The sequence below is a fragment of the Nymphalis io genome, chromosome 15 (genome assembly GCF_905147045.1).
Source record: "Nymphalis io chromosome 15, ilAglIoxx1.1, whole genome shotgun sequence".
In the NCBI taxonomy this organism is placed as follows: Eukaryota; Metazoa; Arthropoda; class Insecta; order Lepidoptera; family Nymphalidae; genus Nymphalis; species Nymphalis io.
In genome coordinates this window covers 3,255,399-3,275,596 of record NC_065902.1, presented here as the reverse complement: position 1 = coordinate 3,275,596, position 20,198 = coordinate 3,255,399, and the positions used below count along the sequence as shown (strand labels likewise).

Genomic DNA, 20,198 nt, shown 5'->3' with positions numbered 1-20,198 from the left:
GTAATATTTAATTATATAATAAAATGAAATAATGTCACTTTATTTTCAAACCGTCCCGCCCTTAGAGCGTGACTGAATCACAAACATACTACATATTACATCCATACAAACATTAGCATTTACAATATTACTTAAATAATTATAATTAACTAGCAAAACCCGCAGACGTTGTCCTGCCTGTAACCGATAGTCAAGACGGTTGAACGGTTGATGTGCCGCAGCGTCATCTAACGGTAACTTTTGAAGTGGCATTAGCGCAATGGTTAACGGACCTCCTATCGATGTATAAGTCGCAGGTTCGATCCAAGCCCTTGGACTATTGTTGTCCCCACTCCTAACACAATCTTAAGCTTTATTGAAGTTATTATTAAAACGGGAAACGTTATTACTTAAAACGGGAATTGCTAATATCCTTAAAAAAACTAACAAAGTGGGTAGTAAAAAAAACCCTTTACATAATAAATTCAAATATGTGCTAGCGATCATGCTGATCGTAGAATATTCATCTCAAGCTGATACACTGATATCTGTTTTTAAACATAAGACATTTTCAACATTTTGATACTTTGAAAAATTAAAAAACTGAGTATTTACTATGCAATGAGTACTTACGCAAGCGATTATAATCTTTAATACACGTGTAATATTGAATACTGTTCTGTGTTCAACAAGTATTTGCGATAACTGTGTTTAGAGATAACGCTTTTTGCGGCTGCGTTTTTGCTGCTATGGTTTTACCCTCAGTGGATAATATTGATAATTATCAGTTTTATGAAATCATTAACAAGAAAAGCTATTTTCTAAGAAAGGTTCCGTTTTAAATACAATAAAAATAAATACATTAGGCTGTACTTTATGTGCGGTACATATTTTAATTTTTTATATATATATATATATATATATAAAAATTAAATAATTAATATATATATATATATATATATATATATATATATATATATATATATATATATATATATATATAATTATTTAATAATATATAAGTACTATATGTAAATTTATAATATTATAATAAGCCAAAATAATATCGTATCTTAATTTGACCAACGTTAGTTACACGAATTACATAGTATGAAAATCGTAAGTGTCACTTTAGCAATTCGTTCCTTAAATACTTTATAAAAAAGGAAAATACAAATACAAGCTCACAAGTGTTAATCTTTTTTTTAATAATTTTTAATAGCAAAATAAAACAAACTGACATATCTTAATTTAAAAAAATATATAACATATTTTATCTGTGAAATATATTCTTTTTACAGAACGTATTAAATGAAGTAACGATACCCCGCTATACGGAAGCTTTTATAACCTCATGAATAGATAAGTTTATTTATGATATTCAGTTTTTTGCACCTAATTAGCATTCCGTGGTTCAGTACAAAGGTCGCGGTTCCATCAAATTAAACATTAAGACGGTTTTTTCTAAGACCATAAGCATGGCGCGTGCGCTTAACGCTTGCTTAACTTTATGATATGCGCATTTTTATAATGGCAACATTATTTACGATAACTTAGTGTTAGATAAAATAAAGAATGTTTTTCTTTACTTATTTTTTCTACACATATTATGATAAAATTGTAACAGCATTCTGGCTGAAGATATTTATGGCTATAATATTATTAACATCACGACCAAAATAATTTATCTAAATAATATGTATTTTTTTATTATTCAGCTTTAAAAATATATATATTTCAATCCATTATTTTAAGTTTACTGTGGATGAATTAGAAGCATATAATTACCTCACGGTAATACACAAGCGATCCCGTACCGCCCCCGAAGAGACGGTGTACCGCGGGTTTTTTGGTGGGTATTCCGGTGCACTGGAGTTCCAGGCGCCGGCGAATCCCACATACTTCACTTCGTGCGGCGCCGGCCCCGGCGCCGGAAAAGCATGAATACGTTATTCCAGCGAGATCAAAAAAAAGGTACATACATTATCTAGGTTTGTTTGTTCTACCATGTTGTTAGTAATGAACTAATTTTCTTACTGTTTTCACCAATGAACAGAATTCCCGATGATTTATGTAAAATTGCTGAATAATGACGATTGTTGAGGATGTCAGAAAAAACATGCTGACTGAGAGACATACTGGCGTTCGCCAAGATAGCATGAATAGAGTTCTATGTATTATATAAACGTTATATTTAGACCCTTATTATACCCGTGCAAATCCAGCTATCCTTCCCAAGTTTTATTATATATTACTCATTGCAAAACTGATTTTTATTTATACTACACGTTTTTTTTCTATTTTTTATATTGTATATACTAAATAATATATAGAGATATCAACAATACTTTTGCCATCGTATTTAACTCTGAAAGACAGAGAGAGCACCGATATTTCAAATAATATATATGTTTAAATAACCAAATACAAGCAATATCTTATAAATAGTTCATTATTAGAATAAGAAATGCTCTAAGCTACCATAGTCAACATTTCACATATGAGTATTGAGTTCTTACAGAATAGCACTGCAGTATACAGTAGTACAGTACAGTAACAGCCTGTAAATGTCCCACTGCTGGGCTAAGGCCTCCTCTCCCTTTTTTGAGCAGAAGGTTTGGAGCTTATTCCACCACGCTGCTCCAGTGCGGGTTGGTAGAATACACATGTGGCAGAATTTCGATGAAATTAGACACATGCAGGTTTCCTCACGATGTTTTCCTTCCTTTTCACCGAAAAGCACGAGATGAATTATAAACAGAAATTAAGCACATGTAAATTCAGAGGTGCCCGCCCGGGTTTGAACCCACGTTCATCGGTTAAGATTCACGCGTTCTTACCACTGGGCCATCTCGACTTTCTTACCACTGGGCCATCTCGACTGCAGTATACAAAATAGTAAATATAAAACTCATACTAACAAAACTTATAAACAGAAGTAATCCTATTGAATCCTGTCTGCTTTGTGGCCATAAACAATGCATTCAATTATCAGAGCACCTTCACACCCGGTAATTGGTGAACAATTCAACACTTGTATGTAGTTTCAGCATGTTTTATATGAAAGTAAGGATATTCCTAATGGTGATAGGGCTTTGTGCAAGCCCATCTGGGTAGGTACCACCCACTCATCAGATATTCTACCGCAAAACAGCAGTACTTGTTATTGTTGTATTCCGGTTTTAAGGGTGAGTGAGCCAGTGTAATTACACACACCAGGTACATAGCATCTTAGTTCCCAAGGTTTGTGGCGCATTGGCGATGTAAGGAATGGTTAATATTACTTACAACGTCAATGACTATGGGCGTTGGTTACTACTTACTATCAGGTGGCCCATATGCTCGTCCCCCAACCTATACTATAAAAAATACAATATTTAATATAATTCCGCAATCTATACTTGATACTAATTAGGCTTCTGTTATTAAAAATTATCGAATTTGTAATAATATTACTATAATTTCTTTTGTTTATCAAGCTTATAAAATTTCCATTGAGAAGAATCCTTACGCTGCTTCAAGATTGATTGATGTATAAACATACTTATACTAGAATTTCATTTAAAACATGCAGTATTCTTAAGTTTAGAGAGTTTTTATTTCCAATCAAGAACAATTAACAGTTCACTTACATCGGAAACTTAATCTGCATATTAATTATTTAACAACTTATGTAACGTTAAACTATTCAATGTGAAAATTAAAACAAGTTTTTGTAAATGACGTGGTTTTCCGTCACCACTGATTAAACTTCACTCAAATAAATATTACTTTTTAAATAAATTCTTACTTTTAAATAGACACAAGAAAAAGGAATGCAAATAATTAACAAACGCTTACTCAATTACTACTAAGACAGTTATTACAGCTCACCAAAAACTTAAGCTGAAAAAAAAACAAAGCCCGCTCAAGACTCTTGGTGGATAATTTTTTTTATTACTATTTCATATTTTGGTTAAAGATATTAGCTATTCTTCAAACACAGGAGTGACAGGGACTTTAACTTGATAAAATATATTAAAAAATTAAACATTTACCTAAAGCAGAAATCATAAAGGTTGAATTGTCATTTTATAAGTCACAACACAAACACGTAACGAGCTTAAACAAAATGTACCAACTAGTAAAGATTTTTACAAAACAATGACAATCGATAAATAAGGTATATATAATAAAACAATATGACTTGTCAATATGGTCATTTGTTTAGTAAGTTAGTGCAAAAGCCAATGAACACAAGACTTTCCTTATAAAGCTAATAAAGCTGATATTTTTCGACGCTTGCAACAACACAGGCAGGAGAGCTAAAGTCACGGTGACCCAAACTCCTCAGTAGCCCATCGTTCCTATCTGTATTGGGAGCAAGCGCTGAGAATCTTTCAGTATTTATATAATAAGGAATATCTGGTATTCACGGGCTCATGTTCTATGTTGGATGAATAACGATTGTACACTAAAACATAAATTCGGCATCATATAAGGCATCATCATATTAGGACGTGCGTATTCTGAGTCCTTAAGTGGGCTCCCACATCCGGCTGAGTATTTTAAGTCTCGCCTCGCAACAGCAAAAGTCAATTTGATAGAAAAAATTAACATAAATAGTTGCTTACATAATTTTACGTCCAAGTGTCGATCACGTGATAAATAGTCATATTTATAGTCTCGTGTCATTTGACAATGAAACAAATGACAAACTTTGATTTTACAAATAAGTTTTGTTACAATAATAACATAATTTTTATCAACTCTATACAAACTAATAGTTCAATGTATTTGAAAAATAATTACCAAATAAATCTTCAATTAATAAAATATCGTTAAACAATAACAATATTCAATGATAATATTGATTAGGTTAGATTAGACGGAAAATGAAAAATTAAATTTAAAAATTCAGCAAATTTAAAAGTAAAATTGTCGCGAATTGAGTGTCTTTCAAATGATCTTTTATAAAACGATATAACTGCAAAATATAATGTTAGTCAACTTAGTTATTGAATTTTTGTTAAACATTAGGAACCCGTTTCGATGCGTTTAGTTCTTTCTAGAAACGAATGCATCAATCAATACATGATTAATTTATTAGCCAATTTAAAATGAACCTTAAAAACAGGAATATCCTTACGTAGTCACAACGTGGTGCTACGACACATAACCAGTTGATTATAATGACCGGCGGTCAACAATGGCTCGCAGCCTCAAGCTGAAAACGGTGCAATGGTGTAAATCAAGCCGATAGTATTAGGACTGATGATTTACTATGCTCTTATTTACTTTACAGTTCCAACAAGTTTCCGTTATTTACTCATAATGAAACTTTAGTTCATTTAACAATAACTTCAACTATTTCGTTTATGTAACGAGTCTTAGTTGTCGCTTTATTTATCAAAGTATATAATTTTTTACACATTCATTATTTCTATGTATTTAGTATTTTTTTGACATAGATTGTCAATTTTCTTACAGAAATATAGTACATACATATATATAATTCCATAGGCTATTATTATTCACAAAAAAAAAAACCTTTAATTTCAGAGAACTTGAAAGTACTCGGATTTGAATTTATAAAGTTTTTCAAGCATCTCAGTTTCAAAGGATTTATTTGATTTAATTACATATTTACGAACCACATGCAATACAAATAAAATACCAATTAATTAAATTCTACACACATGAACATGAAAATCGCATTAACAAAGTCAGCTTACATAAAGTTACATAAGCTTATTAAGGTAAACGTAAAACGATAGTTAGTCGTTACATAGAATATAAGCACAGAGTTTGAGCATTCATTACAATATAGCATTACATAGCAAGCACTGTTTAAGCGCTTTACATTCGGCTTCACTTGTTATAATGCTGAATTGCTAATAACAATTTTTTATAGCTCTTGTTTCTAAAATAAAGTATTTTCATACAAGCTTTCATCCCCTCACTAGGGGTTATATTTTTTTAAATTCTTCTTTCGCGCTGACCTACTGTTTAAAAGTAAGCCCGTATGCAATTATCATGGTGCCAGCCCCAGTATTTTGGGCTGTGCGTTGATATGTAAATCAATCAATCAGTTATTTTTTTATATAGACAAAAATATTACATCTTACTCAATATATAGTTTTATGTATCTTTAGGTGTTTCCCGTGACTTCATACCCAAATCTCGCCGGTACGCCTATTATTTCTCGTAAGTTTATTATTTATACCTGAGTTCTTATCAAGGTCCCTTGCTCAGGTCACTATTTATCTTAATTAACATGGCTTACATGATAAGGTAGCAAACATACAGCCATTTATTTTAGCATGAATTATATTCGTTTAATAATTAAAAATAAATAATTCCTTATCTAATCATGTGTCGTATTCAAAGAAAGTAGTCACAAGAAACACTGTATAGTTTTTATTTATATATTTAGTTATGTTGTTATTCCCTATATGTACAAGAATCTCGATTACCACCTACCTTGCCGCAATAGCAATGACAACTTCATTGTACATCACTGTTTATACTTTTTTTTAAATCTCCTATTATTTACAAAACGATGTTGCCATTCGAGAAAATTCGAATTAGAATCGTTCGATTAAAAAATGAATCGTAAATTTATTATATCATCTTTTATAAGGCTACCTGGCGCTATGTATATAATGATATGATACAAAGTCAGCTTTATAGCGGCCGGACGCGGCAGGTGCTACTGAGGGTTCAATCGGGTTCACGTCCCCGTCCCCCTCACACAGCATCCGTGCAAACCCGTTCCTCTAATAATATAACGTAGAAATGAAAGATTAATGAGAGCAACCCGCGCACGCCTCTTTCGCTCGCGGCTTCGTGATGCGACATGGATATGTCGATTTAAAATAAAATTTATATACTTTACTTAAAAAAACACATTTTAACCTTCATTTTATTTCTAAGCAGCTAATTTTTATTAACATATTTTTTATTATAGATTAATGCAAAATGTATAAGTGTTTGTTTTATTATAAATTTGATTTTTATAATATTAAATAAAAAAAATACATATTTCAAAATGAAAATATTTTATTAATATCGTTACTTATTACTATTTGAATACGTATACTAAACACCCTTCCAATCAGCTAAGAAGCTATCATCAGTCAACGTCGTGGAGAAAATTCGCACATTCTTTCTTTTTTAAGAAAAAAATTAGATATATATTTTATTTTATCTATTTATGGCACTATAACATTTTAATTATGTTTTATTACATTTTCCTTAAAAATAAATACATCAAATTTATTTATAACAATTTCCAATGTTCATTTATAATTAAAATAAATAAATATTCAAAAACTCGTATTACATTTTGACAGCCTATTTCATTGGCTGTTATAAATATATTAATCGATATTTCAGTTAATTTTATAACGAACATCCCTAAGTTAGACTCGATCACGGCGCAATGAAGACCGCCGGATAAAATATTAGCCGCGTGCCGAGCAGTAGCTGATGTCCGATGACACTTGCATTGTCTCAGGAATGCGAACCAAATTATGTTTTATATACGAACATATACAGTAATAGTCGTTATACTTGAAGTAGTACTTAAAGTCTATTCCAATGGAATGAGGAGTTAAGATAAACAAAGACCTTGAACTGACATGACTTGAAAACATGACATCACTTGTTGATATTTAAAATGATCTATTGTAATCTATGGTATTCACTATGGATTCGTAAAAAATGACAATGTTTAATTAATCAATATTTGTTATTGAAACAGTAATATTTAGCAACGATAATGTTTTTTTTTTTACCTTAGGAAAGTGCAACAAAACAGAAGTATTGTTAATGAAAACATTTAAATATTACAAATTATAAGCACTTAGAGTAATAATGGATAAAATAAAACAGACTTATTGCCACCACTGGTAACATGGGGTGTTTTATTTATCGCCCAGAGGATCGGAGTTGCAATTCAACGGGCAATGCTACTAGCATTCTTGCCACCAACCCATGCAATCATGATTTGTATGGAAGCGTTTTTTTTTTCTAAATATGTATTTCTTTACAATTTATTTAAATCCTCAAGTATAAATTAAAAAAAAGTTTTAGTACCTACTACAGAAACCTTTGCCCATAGTATTGTAAAAAAATATAATTATTTCTAGCGTCGTAGCCAACCATGGGATCTGAGGCACTATCTTGTACCCATTATTATACTGGCTCACTGACCTTTCAAACCGAAATCAATGTTTTTCGGACCTAACCTATAAGAAATTGTAAATAAAAACTAAGTAAAACTAACTTATTTTAAAATAAAAGATTTATAATTTAATTATCTAGTCTTCAATCAAGGAATAATAACTTATATAATATTAAAAAAAAAAATAGAATAAAGAAAAAAAAAACTAAACAGATGTATATACAAATTTAACAGAGAAATTTATAATAATCAAAATGTTGACGTATTTTATACATTTAATAAGATCAGTAATTAATTATGTCAAGCACATCTAACATATTATTTATGTAATTAATTGACGATTACATTTCCGTTATTTATACAAAATAATTAACATTTTATATATACAATTATAAAGCGAGCGATAAAATAATTAGCTTATGCATTATTTAATAGATATCATTATAAAACATATTAACTCTAGTTATTAATAAATCGTTATCCTTATAATTATAAATCCTATGTTATTTAAATAACATATAAATAATAATAAGTCGTATTCTTTGTGAAAAGCAATACCCTTGTTACGTGAAGAGTTCTTAGCTTATAATATTAAGAATAAAAACTAGAATTAGATTATAGTTTTACAGAGCTAGGGTAGGGAAAGGTTAAATCTGTAACCGTTACAGCCTGTGAATGTCCCACTGCTGGGCTAAAGGCCACCTCTCCTCTTTTTGAGGAGAAGGTTTGGAGCTTATCAAACCACGATGCTCCAATGCTGCCCGCATTGGATCATCGTGGTGTGGATGTGGAATACACATGTGGCAGAATTTCAGTGAAATTAGACACATGCAGGTTTCCTCACGATGTTTTCCTTCACCGTAAAGCACGAGATGAATTATAATCGCAAATTAAGCACATGAAAATTCAGTGGTGCTTGCCCGGGTTTGAACTTGATTTCCGCGTTCTTACCACTGGGCCATCTCGGCTCATAAAGGTTAAATAAAAAGACGTAACGTGGTTACAACGACAGACATTTTATTAGAGAGAGTGACACTAAAGAGGTTTAGTGTCATTAAGTTCGGATTACGTTCATATTTTCAACAATTAATCTATAATTTTAGCCACACTGACTTTGTAACTTTAGATATTAGATATATTTTGTTACATTTGATTTTCATATCATTAAAATTATTGTTATCATTAGTAAATAATTTAGTTGTAAAGTAAAATAATATAGTGTATACCCATACTATGCTCGTATAATCTCTTGGTCTAGTGGCTAGCTCAGGGATAGCTTATGGGTAGTATGTATTATTTAGGAGTTAAGCTCGAGGGAGTTTTTTAATCAATTTAGATAACTGTCTGGAATTTGCAAATTACTAATATTAACATTACCCTGCTTCGGAAAGCGCGTTAAGCCGCTAGTAGATTACCGTTCCATCGAATTAAAAGAATGTGAAAATAGTGAAAACCTCATTTGTATAGACTAGATCACTGTTATATGTTTTAGGCAGGCTATTCTCCATTTAGAATAATTAGGATCATGCTCTCCTTATAAAACACTTAAAACAACAAATATTTTAAGCCATTAGTAATAAAAAAGAAAAAATACTCAATGTCACTATTCATTTAAAATAAATAAGAAACATACTTTAATTAATCTTTTCATTTCTTTTAATATGTTTGATATAATAACAATGTCACAACATTCTTAATTTGATATAGATTAAAAATGCAATAATTTAATTAAAAAAAGTTATTAAAGTAACATAATTAATTATCTGTGTATCTTTATAACATCTATGTTGCAATGAAGCTTGCAACAAGTCACGCTACGGTCTCATTCACCGACAGATACGACCCGTACTCAGTGGACTCGCATCTCTAAGTAATTAATAATTGCAATCAGAAGCCTTCTCACGCACTACAGTGGAAATTTTCAAATCTATTTGCCATGAGTAATCATCTATCAACTTCTCAACTCTATTCACAAAAGGATTTCTATCGTTAATTTTGTATCTAAGCATGATCGTTTGCTTTTTACTCTGTACAATTATAATATTCCTCCATAGTATTTCTGATTTAAAGGCAAAGGCATCGCGTTTAATGCCAAATTTTATGATTAATATATAAATTAGCGATTACATATTTTTGACTATTATTTAAATGTATGAACCACGGACATTACTTAAACTTTTACGTGTATATATTTTAGGATGAAATCTCATTAGTTGAGTTCAATGAGCTTAATTAACAATATCTGATGTTCCAATCCGGTCAGCAAGCGCTGATTTATGATGTTTAAAACCTTTTTGCTTTTTCTTTATTTTTAAACTACGACTAAATGGATTGTTATATTAATTATACATATCATATTTAAATAATTGAGGGTATGATTGCAATGCGGTTTTTTCTCTGTTAGTTTTATTTCTTTAAACAACTGCACGATCTAATCGAACGTATATAAGAACAATGGCCCACAGTGCGGAAAGTACCACTACTCTCGAATAGCAAAAAGAAGAGATGCACACGACCGCGCATGCGGTACATCCAACCATAGATACAAGAGTACGCACGAGCGATTCTTGGTAACAAACGAACTGAAAGACTTTACTTCAATATAAGTTAATTTACCCGTGTAATAATAATACTTTTTATCCATACCATCGCCACATTTAGCTCATCCCGTCTAAAACACTATGACACTCTCTCGTAATCTATAAGAATATAGCAATCCCTACTTCGTACGGGTAAAGTTCATACAAAATTTCCCTCCTAATAAAGATGGAAGTTCCAAAAATCCTTTCGTAGCGGATGTTTGCGTTATAAATTAAACCTTTGTTCCAAATTTAAGCTTTTCAGACTCTGTAGTTTTGGCTGTGCCTATCAATCACGACAAACGTTTTTAAAAGTTTTGTAAGAAATTCCGTTTAATAGCTTACCAATATAAGATAAAAAGTTTCTTTGTATATATATATATACCAGTTCAGAGGTTAAAAAGCATCTGCAAACCAAAAATAACAAATATAAAAAAAAAACTTATTAAGCGACCTCTGGCATTAAAAACAGCGAATCTGACAGTTATTAATAAATAATATTAATACGATTAGCGATTAAGATCGGACTTGTGGCGACTTGACACCTGGTGACCTGAATAGGAACTAATTTTATGGTGTCACAATTATTTTCCTAATAATTTTCCAATGATTATTAAATATATAGGATAGACAAAAATTTAATATGTACATTTATTTCGTTGTAATTCATTTTATAACCATATTTATTAGGCCAATACTCCAGTACAAACCTCACTTATAACTTAAAAGATTTTAACAAAGTCATCTATTTAAAAGGCTGTGGGCGTAAAATCACTGCATACACTAACAATAAACACAGTGGAGATAAGTTAGGAGCACAAAGCTCTATTGTCTCGGTGGTACCACCTCGCCTGGTTATCAGATTCTGTTATATATAACTAATTGTTCTGCGGTCACGCTTTTACTAATGTCAGATTTTTATACCATTGCATAAGCAAGTTGCCTTTTACAAATTCTTAATTACTAAGATAAAATAATTTAACAATTAATATTTTTTCTTTCTGATATATCTCAAATATATAATCTAGGTTCATATTTATATACGTAATTATCTGTTACAAATAACTGTTCAAGGGAACTCATATATCAGACTTGTTTACTATATATGTACTTGTATCATAGGTTTTAGCATATTTACAGTATAAGAACATTATTAGCTATCTTACCTCGCTCTGCGTAAAGTAAGTTTATTATGAATCAAAATCGACTTTATCCGATTTTTTCTGACAATCCGAAAAGTCATTCGAGCGTAACGGTATAAGCCAATAGCCCATTCCTACCACAAGAGGAGTAAACACAAAACAACGCTGACATCGAATTGACGGAATACCATTGGTCGAGATCTTGAATAATATATGATATTTATTTATAGATTCGCGAATAAAATGGCGATTCGAATGTCGACTAATGTTTACGAAAATTTCGAAGCTAAATTAAATTTTATAAAATTTATTAAGCAAAAATATAGATTGATATATTAATTAAGAACTTTGTTATTAAAAGTGCATTGTATAAAAGAACAATAATTAGCAAATCGCATGGAATACGTAAATCTAAGGTTCTCCTTAGATTGAAAAATGCTATATAATAATTAAACTAGTTACGTCTCGCGGTTTCAATTGCGTTAAACGTTATCGCTCCACCCTCGTGGGTTATAGTGTGATGTCATATATTATATAACCGTTTTACTAGTTTTGATTTCACTTGCAGTGTTTATTTAAAATATCACGCTTTTAAGTGAAATATTGCTAAATATATATATTTTTTTATATAAATATTTGCCGGGGGGGGCAAATGACTCTACTCCACCTGATGGTAAGTGGTAGTGGTAGTGGTAGTAGAGTACAAACGCGACGACGGCCAGTACAGACGGGAAAAACGTTCTGCACTAGCCGCCTTCGCCTTGCCGGCCCGCAAGATGCCTCTTTACGCCTCGTTTGAAGGAACCCGGGTTGTAAGAGGAGGGGAACACGTGAGCTGGTAAGGAATTTCATTTTTTGGAAGTTCGACAAAGAAAGGAGTTGCCAAATTTCTTTGTTCGCGATGGAATTGATGTCACAGTTAGGCGGTGACATCGAGAACCAGCTCGCGTGGACTTAAGAAGGAAGGGGGAAGCAGGAATTAGAGAGAATAATTCCTCAAAGCACTCGCCGTGATACAGTCGATAGAAAGCGCTCAGTGCTGCTATCTCACGACGCAATTGTAAAGGTTCAAGGGTGTTTGTGACCTTTACGTCGCCAATAATGCGTACGGCACGTCGCTGCAACCGGTCCAAGGCCTCCAGTAAGTACTTAGCGGAGCCATCCCAAAGGTGCGAGCAATATTCCACGCAAGACCGTACCTGTGTTTTGTACAGCAGGCACAGTTGTTGTGGCGTGAAAAAACGCCGCACCTTGTTCAGAACTCCGAGTTTCCGTGAAGCTGTTTTTATAACAGCCTCGATATAATCCCTTAGACTAAGGTCGCAGCGAACGTCAATCCCCAGCATGGCGATTTTTTATTACTTATTGAACTTAGGAAGTAAGTTCATTCTACGATGTTTATTTACATATGAGTTCAGTTTCGATGACAATGCATTTTTATGGTAAGCATGGCCTGATTCTGTACCCAGGCATCAAACGAAGGAAATCCTCAAAGATCAACAGAATAGACGCGAATTCTTGTAAACATAACTATGACCTTAAATAATGTATTACTAATAACTTATTCAATACAATAAATGGGTTATCTAACACGAAAATATTAATTACAAATTGCACTAAAAACCCTGAGATTAGCACGTTCATGCAATAAATAAATAAAATCTTCATTATTTATATAATCTAACCAATATTAAAAATGCGAAAGTAACTTTGTCTGTATTACGCTTTCAGCATTTTACGCCCTTAGCTAAACATTAGCCGAAGCCTCGGTAGTACTGATAGTGTAAATAAGTTTACGAATCTAACAAATAAAATATACTTTTTAATTAAGCTTGTCGTTCATTATATTGAAACGAAAACAGTATAACAATATAAAGTAGTCTTATTTACATGAAATATATACAATAGGCTGTTAATCTTTAAGCGTTTGAATTATCTCCTATAAAAAAGTTAATGAACAAAGGTTTCATTATCTTTATTCACAAGAAAGTTATAGTTCTGTTTCTTAATTTATTTAAGAGTACAATGGACATTATAATCGGTAGATGCAAAATTGTTTTTTGAAGTTTCAGCCGTATGAACATCACTAGTGTAAACTTATGGATAGCTTAATTAGCTTAGGTTTCTTATACTCCGACGTTAATAAGAAACTTTTTCTTCTAGACATATTAAGACGCTTAAATGGTATATTCAAAACGCTTCATATTGATTTTATGAAATCTTCATATGAGTTTTTAGACGGATTTTCTCCGCGCCTAGTGATTTATATTACAGATACTGTTATAGTATATATATATAGTGTTAATTAATGTACATATTATATATTTTTGTATTGTAAAGGCGGCGATGTATTCATTCGATAGGCGCCATTTTTAAAAACAGCCTCTTATACAAAGTAAGACGCGGGGCGCGCGTATGTATGTATGTAATTGTATTATTTTAGAAGTGTACTGCGCTGATTCACAACAGTAACTGTTATTATATCGTAAAATTACAAACGCGTGCCTACAATTAATTACATTTTGTAGACGCTTTCTCAATAATAAAACAGCTCACGTTGTTGCACTGATTCGAAAACAGTTGTAAGAAAATAGAAATACTTTTAAATTTAATTTAACCTCTAGTATAAATAGTTACAATCATTAAATATTTTAGTCTAACATTAATCATTATGTTGAAAGTATTATATATTTGAACTTAAATTTGTACAATCATGGGGTGGATTTTCCTAGAGGCAGAGTAACCCTGGGTTTAGGGCGGCAAAGTTTAGGGGTGGCAAAAGTTTTTTGATGAGCTTTTTTTTAGTGGTTGCGCTCTCTGGAAATCCGCGGGCGTAAACAGTTATTACAAAAAAAAAGATTTATATAAAATTGTTTAATTTTATTAGAAAATCATGAAAATAAATTGCAACAAAATTAATCATACAAACAAAACAGGCTTTGAAGTAAAATGGCGACCCTTGTAACCGGAGCAAGGTCCAGTAGAAATGAGAGGAATATCGATCATTATAAATATCCAGCGCGCGCTAACGGCGCACGCGCACGCGACCTCTGTCATAGACTAAGAGAAACCTAAGATATGCAGTATACATACACACGTCTGTAAACCTATTACGTTTATTTGTTAATATAAAAAAGTATATGCAGTGATGGATTCCCTTTGATTCCATTCCAGACACGGGTATTCAATGGAGACTAGATAAATTAATGTATGCGGAAGTGTGGTGCACTCTCTATTCCCTCGCTCTTATAATCCGATGAGACAAGATATCCGACATAACTAGAGAGAGGCGCAAAACCAACGGCTTTACGTGCTTTTTGAAACACAGTAGTATCAAACCCAATAATTTTTTATCACCTGAACAGGGGTTTGTGTCCATCACTTCAGGATCTGTGGACTTTTATCAAATAGACCAACGAGGCAGTCAACACACATGCCACATGATAAACTGTTGCTGTCCATAGACATTCCATCTTTGTCTAAAAATTACATTAATACTTTATTTTACAAGTAATCTTTCACGGAATAGCAGATTTTACTTGTCATGTTTGTTTATTGTTGATTAGGTCATTGATATCAAAACCAATAACTATGATCTTATCAATTACTGTAAGTACTTTTAATAATTGTAATATACATAGATATAAATATGACAACTATAATTATTATAAATAGATGTGTTTCTTATCGCTACCAGGAGGGTAAGATGGTAAATTTGGACCAGCTCATGGCAAGTTATTAGCTAAGCTTATATACATTGGCCTTACACTGACAATAGTCTGCTGAACTTAATTATCTGATGCAAAATGATAAGAATGAACCATAAAAATCCCATACCCAATAAACGAGAATACGAAATTCAAAAATTGCTATGTAATGTAGAATAATGACGCGTGGTAGAATAGCAACGGACTGTACCAGTGGTGGTAGCTTTGTGCAGGCACTCACTTGTTATATAAAAATAGATGGATGGATAAATGGACCACCTAATGGTAAGTGGTCACCACCGCCCCTAGATAATGGATCTGTTAGAAATATTAGCCATTCCTTACATCGCCAATGCGCCACCTTCCTTGGGAACTAGGATGTTATATCCCTTGTGCCCGTAGTTATTAAGTATTACTGTGTGATGGCAGAAAATATTTTGAGCACAAAACCCTGAGCACCAAGTAAAAAAAATGATTCTACTATACGTCTGCATAATTTTCGTATCGTTCATTTGATTATATTTTTTTTATAAAGTAGGCGATGATTTTTTTTTACGTTTAAGTGGCAGTCCGAACAGTTTTAATGTGCCTCTGCTCACGAGATAGGCATCGATATTGAGCACAATAGATCGACCTACAATAATCAATACTTATGTTTATCACAAACAAAATTGAACCTTCACCTTATTAAATAAATAACTATACAAAACGCGAGAGAGGGAAACTACATACATTCAGGAAAATAAAACCATATTAAAAAAAAAACTCTTACAATATCTTCAACAAGTGCATATTCTTTGCCACAATTACACCTCGTAGATTGCTCCATGTTCTAAGATCTATAGATCACTGCGCTTGCTCTCGATACTTACTCACTACGGATAGAAATTAACAACACGAGAATCGAACTCATGAATTGCTTCTTTACTAGATTGCAACATGGTCGTGTTTTCAGTGCGAGTGAGAATGAAATCGCATTTTTAAAAGAAAATGCATCGGTCGTAGTTGATGTGTAATTGAACATACGTAAGTAATACTATTTGACGCTAAATATATTATATTAACAATTTAAAATTTTATTTTAATTATTTTAAAATCAATTTAAATTATTTTTGTATTATATATAATATTTATATTAAGAATTATATTTTAAATATAATATACATTGAGAACTTCAATGGGTATAAATCAAAATTACAAAACAGCTACTGTACCTACGAATCAGGACCACATGGAATAATGGATTGGTTAGAATGCTAGGAGCATTCCCCATTGGAACCGTTCATTCATTCTCTGTTTGAAAAATAAAGCGATTCCTCTATCACCAATGGAGACAATAAGACAGGGTGTTAAGGTAAGTTGTTACACAAAATACAAATACACACCATATCCGTGGCTGAAAAATATATAGTTATGACGGTACGTTTAAGCAATTAAGCCGATTAAATGAAAATGTAATGTAATTTACACGTAGACGTATACGAGGCTCTCTTCTCTTTTGTGCCTGAAATCGTTTTACTTCAATGGATTGCCTCGATAAATGACCTAATGACAATCCAATGTGGTGGATTGTCTCTATTTAGTTGTTGGCTTGGCTATTGGCCTCGTGTAACTGCACCATTACTTTTCAAGATTGTTTGATTTATAATAATTTAAATATAAGCCCTTCCACCTCGTTTTTAGATGTGAATTATATCATATCACGTATCAACAACAGTGTACGTAACACTTCAGTACAGTAAGCTATTAAAATAACAGTTACAAGCGACACCACAGTGTTCGAAGTATTCGTCGAAAGCTAAACTCACGAATGGTGAATCGTGATCCAAAGATCCACCAAGCATTTGCCGTATTTCAGTGGCGTCGTTGTATAAATTGCACGCGCTGATTAAACACTATCGCATCGGAAGTACATTCCGACAGCGATTTATTCATTCATTAGCTAAATAACCGCTTTATCCGCTAATTGGGGGATTGATAAAGATATTTTTAAGAATTAAAATGTTAGTCTCGATGCTCGGTCGGAGTTGCAACGTAACTCAGTGACCGGATCCCGAGTTTAATTAAGATTACAGAACCTCGTTTATATCTCGTAATGGACTTCTTTAAAGTTTTCTACTTCAAAGTTATCTTACACGAACTGACGGATGCAAACTTTTAATTTTTTTTAATTATAATAGGTAGGCGGACTGGCAAATGGGGCATGGTCCGATGGTCACCACCACTAATAGACATGGCAAGAAATAATAATCACCCTTTCAACATCAATGCGCTACCAACCTTGGGAACTACCGGCCTTACTGATTTCGCTCTTTCTCTCATTATTGATTTAACATTCGAAAGAAAAAGACACAGCTTTGTTTTACTAATCACCCGCTACACAATATTTATAAGCAAAGCCGTTTGACATCCCTTCTGCCTGTAGTTACACTGACTGACTCACCCGTCAAATCGAAACTCAACAGTACTAAGTATTAAATAAATATTCGAAACATATTAATAAAACCTTTTTGTAAATAAACATTTATTTTCCGGCCATTTTTTTAAAAAATAAGCACAATATTTATAAGCAAAGCCGTTTGACATCCCTTCTGCCTGTAGTTACACTGACTGACTCACCCGTCAAATCGAAACTCAACAGTACTAAGTATTAAATAAATATTCGAAACATATTAATAAAACCTTTTTGTAAATAAACATTTATTTTCTGGCCATTTTTTTAAAAAATACATACAATCTTAATAAATACTTAATTATTGTCAAAAGCATCAAGCGTGTAAATCAAAATTTCAACTCAACCGGGTGTTTAGGTACTTATTATACCAAAATTATTTGCAACATTTGTACCGTACATATTAACAAGTGAGTTTAAATAAAAGCTTGTAATAAAATAGCGGTTATTAAATTATTTTACGTAACATTAAAAAAAACGCAACATTAAAATTATTATAGTATATTACTTCACACAAGTAAAACACTTTTGTTCATACGAACTCAAGTTCCATAGCATAAATCCTATAATGCAATACATTTCATGTTTATTACGCATTATATTATATTATCAAAAAAAAAAATTACAAGTTAAATTCTGAATTAAGTTAAAAACAATTTTTTTTATTGTATTAGGAAGGCAGAATGGCAAGCGAGCAATCTGGTGATAAGTGTTCACCACTGCCCATAGACATTGGGATTATAAGAAATATTAACCTTTCCTTACATCGCCAATGGAACACCAATCTTGCAAAGATGTTATGTCCCTTGTGCCTGTAGTTATATTGGCTCACTCATCCTTCAAACCGGTACACAACAAAACTACGTATTGCTACTCGGCGGTAACAGCAGTAAGTATTAAAATTAAAAGTATTTCCATACAAGTAACTTTTACCGAATGAGTTGCGAAAAGAACAAATGAAAACGCAGAACACTTTCTCATTTATGTTTATTTAAATTAAAAAATTAAAACCAAAGTAAAAAGCGTATTTCTGATTGTTATATCGGAACAATGAAGGTTATTGCGAAGCAATCTACTTATTACGAGTAAGAAGATCTGATATAATTATAAAGAGCAACTAGCAGTTCATAAATCTCCGTTCTAATAGAAAACAGAGTTTCAACCGGAACGAATACAACGCCGACAGTCGCAACCTTTGCCGTGATGTTATCGCGTTTTACATGTAAATCGCTAAGATTTATAAATGTTATACTTATCTAAATATACGTTGTGCCTCACGGCTTTGTCTGATAATCCAGATAAGATACACTTATTTTAATAATTTGAGACATATAGTACAACTCTTATTATCGACGACTACATTAAAATCCATACAATCTGTTGTCTTATGTTATCATTTCTTAAACTTATATATCTTTCTTAACAAAGTGAGATAAAATGTAAAATGATAAATAAAAAATCTGTCTTAAATAACTACTGTTAGAATAAATGAATATATAAAATAAATTCATACTCTAAATAATGCCAATGTACAAACAATGTTACTATAACACGTACAGATTACCGAGACAAAAGGCACGCGTCGGGTGCGCGCGCGCAATTAGCGGTGATCACAATGAGTCTTAACTCCGGCAACAATAGCTAGATGGGAGATAGTGCTATCACAGAATCACGATGTTCCTGCACTTTGAATTAGTTTGCTTAACCTTTATCCGTATGAACCTCAGCGACAGATGCGATGTTTAAATATATACATACGAATTTTAATGCGAAAACACGTGATAGAAGTAAAACCTTTTTGGAACACAAACTTTTTCTCGAAAATATTGCATGCCAATACGACCTAGGAAATTTACATTGACTGCACTTAAAAAAATTGACTTTTTAAATTTTAAAATAAATATATACACAAAAAAATACAAACAAAAACACACATAAATTAAAGTGGAAATTGGCTTATAGTTTTTCTACTTACCTTTCATTTTGCTTTGACAGCGTAACTGATCGATGATGCTCGTCAATCGGTTCTCCCTGTGGGTGGCACTCTTGCTCTCATCCCCTTCCTCCTTTATCACTTCATCATCTTTAATCACGTCACCATCACTACACTTCCTCTCGACAATACCATTGTCCAACGACATTGCTGTTAGCTGTTCCGAACTCTTAATCACC

The 20,198-nt window shown here is 32.2% G+C and overlaps 1 protein-coding gene across 2 annotated transcripts in view; it reads right to left on the bottom strand.

Moving 5' to 3' along the window:
- Positions 1 to 20,198, bottom strand: part of LOC126773897 (uncharacterized) — a 234,069-nt gene extending 213,871 nt beyond the window's left edge. For both annotated transcript variants that reach the window (XM_050495140.1, XM_050495141.1), the window contains exon 1: positions 20,002 to 20,198. In XM_050495140.1, coding sequence (XP_050351097.1) covers positions 20,002 to 20,167 — 166 coding nt within the window. In that variant the 5' untranslated portion in view covers positions 20,168 to 20,198. The remainder of the gene's footprint in view (positions 1 to 20,001) is intronic.